Source organism: Octopus bimaculoides, chromosome 3, assembly GCF_001194135.2.
Source record: "Octopus bimaculoides isolate UCB-OBI-ISO-001 chromosome 3, ASM119413v2, whole genome shotgun sequence".
Classification (NCBI taxonomy): domain Eukaryota; kingdom Metazoa; phylum Mollusca; class Cephalopoda; order Octopoda; family Octopodidae; genus Octopus; species Octopus bimaculoides.
This window is the reverse complement of record NC_068983.1, coordinates 134,231,333-134,233,832: the sequence shown is the minus strand read 5'-3', so window position 1 is coordinate 134,233,832 and position 2,500 is coordinate 134,231,333. Positions and strand designations below refer to the sequence as shown.

Here is a 2,500-nt window from a genome sequence, read left to right as displayed (position 1 = left end):
TATGATTGTTGTTATTATTGTTATTAGGGTTATTAGTATTACTGCTGTGACTGTCGTCTATGGAGACGCTGACGATCGGGGCGATGATTCTGTTGTTGTTATTGTTGCCGCCGCTGATGTTGTTGATGTTAAGGCTAATGTTGTTGTTACTATTTCCGATTGCAGCGGCCACACCAGTCGAATTCGGTGAACAGGGATTTCGAGAAGTCGATGTTAATGTTGTAGAACAAGTCGAAGAAGGAATAGAATTCAAGGCGGGGGTGGAGGCGGGAGAAGAAGAAGAAGAAGAAGAAAGCGGGCAGGCAGACGACGTAGAGACAGAAGTTGAGGGAATGGAAGAAGAGACAGACGGAGGAGGAAGAGGAGAAGACGGAGAGGTCGAGGCAGCAATAGTGGAAGATGTTGTAGTAGTAATAGAAGGAGGAGGAGGAGGAGGAGAAGGCGAAGAAGAAGTAGTTGTAGTGGTAGCGGTAGTAGTAGTAGTTGTAGTGGTGGTAGTAGTAGTAGTAGTAGTAGAAGAAGACGAAGTAGATGAAGAAGGAGGAGAAGAAGAGAGAGGCGAAGTATTAATATTGTCGTTCATTCGTTGACGGATTTTAGCGGAAAGAGCTTCTATTAATTCTTTGTTGGCACTAGGTGAACTGGACACGGCAATCGTATCGTCCAACAACGACGGGCAAGCCGTTTGTGAGAGGGAGTCACGGATTTTGGACAGTCGCGACTCGCTCGCTATATCAGCGGTCGGAAGCAAAACTTCTATGTTATTATTGTTGTCGTTTTTGTTGTTGTCGTTGTTAGTGGTGGTGGTGGTGGTGGTGGGGATAGTGGTAGAGTCGGTAGTAGTAGTAATCGTAGTGATTGTTTTCGTTCTTTCGGCACTAGTGTCATGGTTCACACCCACCGTAACATCAGGACAACTGCCATTGCTGGCGCTAATAGCTCCTAGTCCCCGGGTAGCTGTTTCCGATAACGGCGGCGGCGGCGGCGATGTAGTCGTGTTAACAGATTCCAAATGTAACGAATCTAGTATATTACTGTCTAATTGTTGCTGCTGCTGCTGCTGATGGTGAGGATTATGATGTTGATGGTGATGATTGATTTGTTGTTGAAGTATCAAACTTTGCTGTCGGTCTAATTGTACTTGGCTGTTGTTATTGTCGCTGTTCGTGGGGTCGGCCTCGTATAAAAGGCTGCTTGATTCGTGTAAAGGAATCGACAGTGCAGCTACTGACTTCTCCACGTCTAGCCCACCGGCCGTTCTATCCTCGTAAGCATGGTTTTGTCTCCCCACCAAAATTTCCTGCCTGGCGCAGATAGTATTCTCGCTCTGGGTGTTGTTACAGTTGCTGCTGCTGCTGCTGTTATTATTATTAATGCTGTGACTGCTACTGCTACTGCTACTATTGACGATAGTGTTATTGTTGCTGGTGATGTTGCTGTTGTTGCTACTGTTAGCGACCAGATCAGTGGGGCGTGTCTTACCGGGATTGAATGGCAACACATTTTCCGCCTCTGGTTGCTGTTGCTGCTGCTGCTGCTGTTGCTGTTGTCTGTCAACAGCGACAGCAGAGCCACTATTAACCCCGCCGTTGACTGTTTTCTCTAGAGGAACGCGAACATTTTCTGCAGGGCTACTCAGATGACCAGCGATTGCATAGAATTTTGGAAAGCCTACAGGTAACGTATGACCAAGGTCCGGATTCTGAACTGCTGTTGGATTCTGAGTTGTCCCAAGAGAACTCCTTATATTTTCTACTTGACTGTTGCAGATCTGTGAAAGAGAGACAGAGAATATATATATATATATATTTAAATATATATATATATATATATATATATATATATATATTATATATATGTATATGTATGTATGTATGTAAAATTACTACTGTGAATGAATATTCACATTGCATTCAGTAAAGGAAAGCCTTGAAGGATATAACATTTGTATTTAGCATGCAGCACGTTCCCTTCGAGGTATTTTCCCTCAGCCAATATCAGCAATTAGAGACTACTACTACTATTAATACTACTACTACTACTACTACTACTACTACTACTACTACTACTACTACTACTACTACTACTACTACTACTACTGCAATCAAATGTTGAAACGGCGAACTTCAAGATTGCTAAATAAATTGTTTAAAACAAGACATTGTCATATATGTTTTGCATAGTGTGTATGTGCGAGCGTGTGTGTTGTGTGTGTGTGTGTGTGTGTGTGCATGTGTGCTTTCTTGCACGTGTGCATGTGTATATAAATCAATCAAATTGACTTGGCACTCGGCCGCTAGCTGGTTTACATCACCAGTATTGTTTGATGCAGCAATATGAATCTATATGCAGTTGCAGGTATACACATAAAACAGTAGGCTTGTGTGTGTATGTGTGTGCATGTGTGCGCGTGTGTGTGTTTATTATTTGATCATGTGAATATATATATATATATATATATATATATATATATATATATATATATATATATATATATATA

At 42.0% G+C, this 2,500-nt stretch overlaps 1 protein-coding gene across 4 annotated transcripts in view; it reads right to left on the bottom strand.

Moving 5' to 3' along the window:
- Positions 1–2,500, bottom strand: part of LOC106870921 (putative uncharacterized protein DDB_G0277255) — a 367,662-nt gene that overhangs the window by 68,957 nt on the left and 296,205 nt on the right. For all 4 annotated transcript variants that reach the window (XM_052966550.1, XM_052966551.1, XM_014917156.2 and 1 more), the window contains one exon: positions 1–1,771. This exon is cut by the window's left edge and continues 1,073 nt beyond it. In XM_052966550.1, the coding sequence (XP_052822510.1) occupies positions 1–1,771 (1,771 nt within the window). The remainder of the gene's footprint in view (positions 1,772–2,500) is intronic.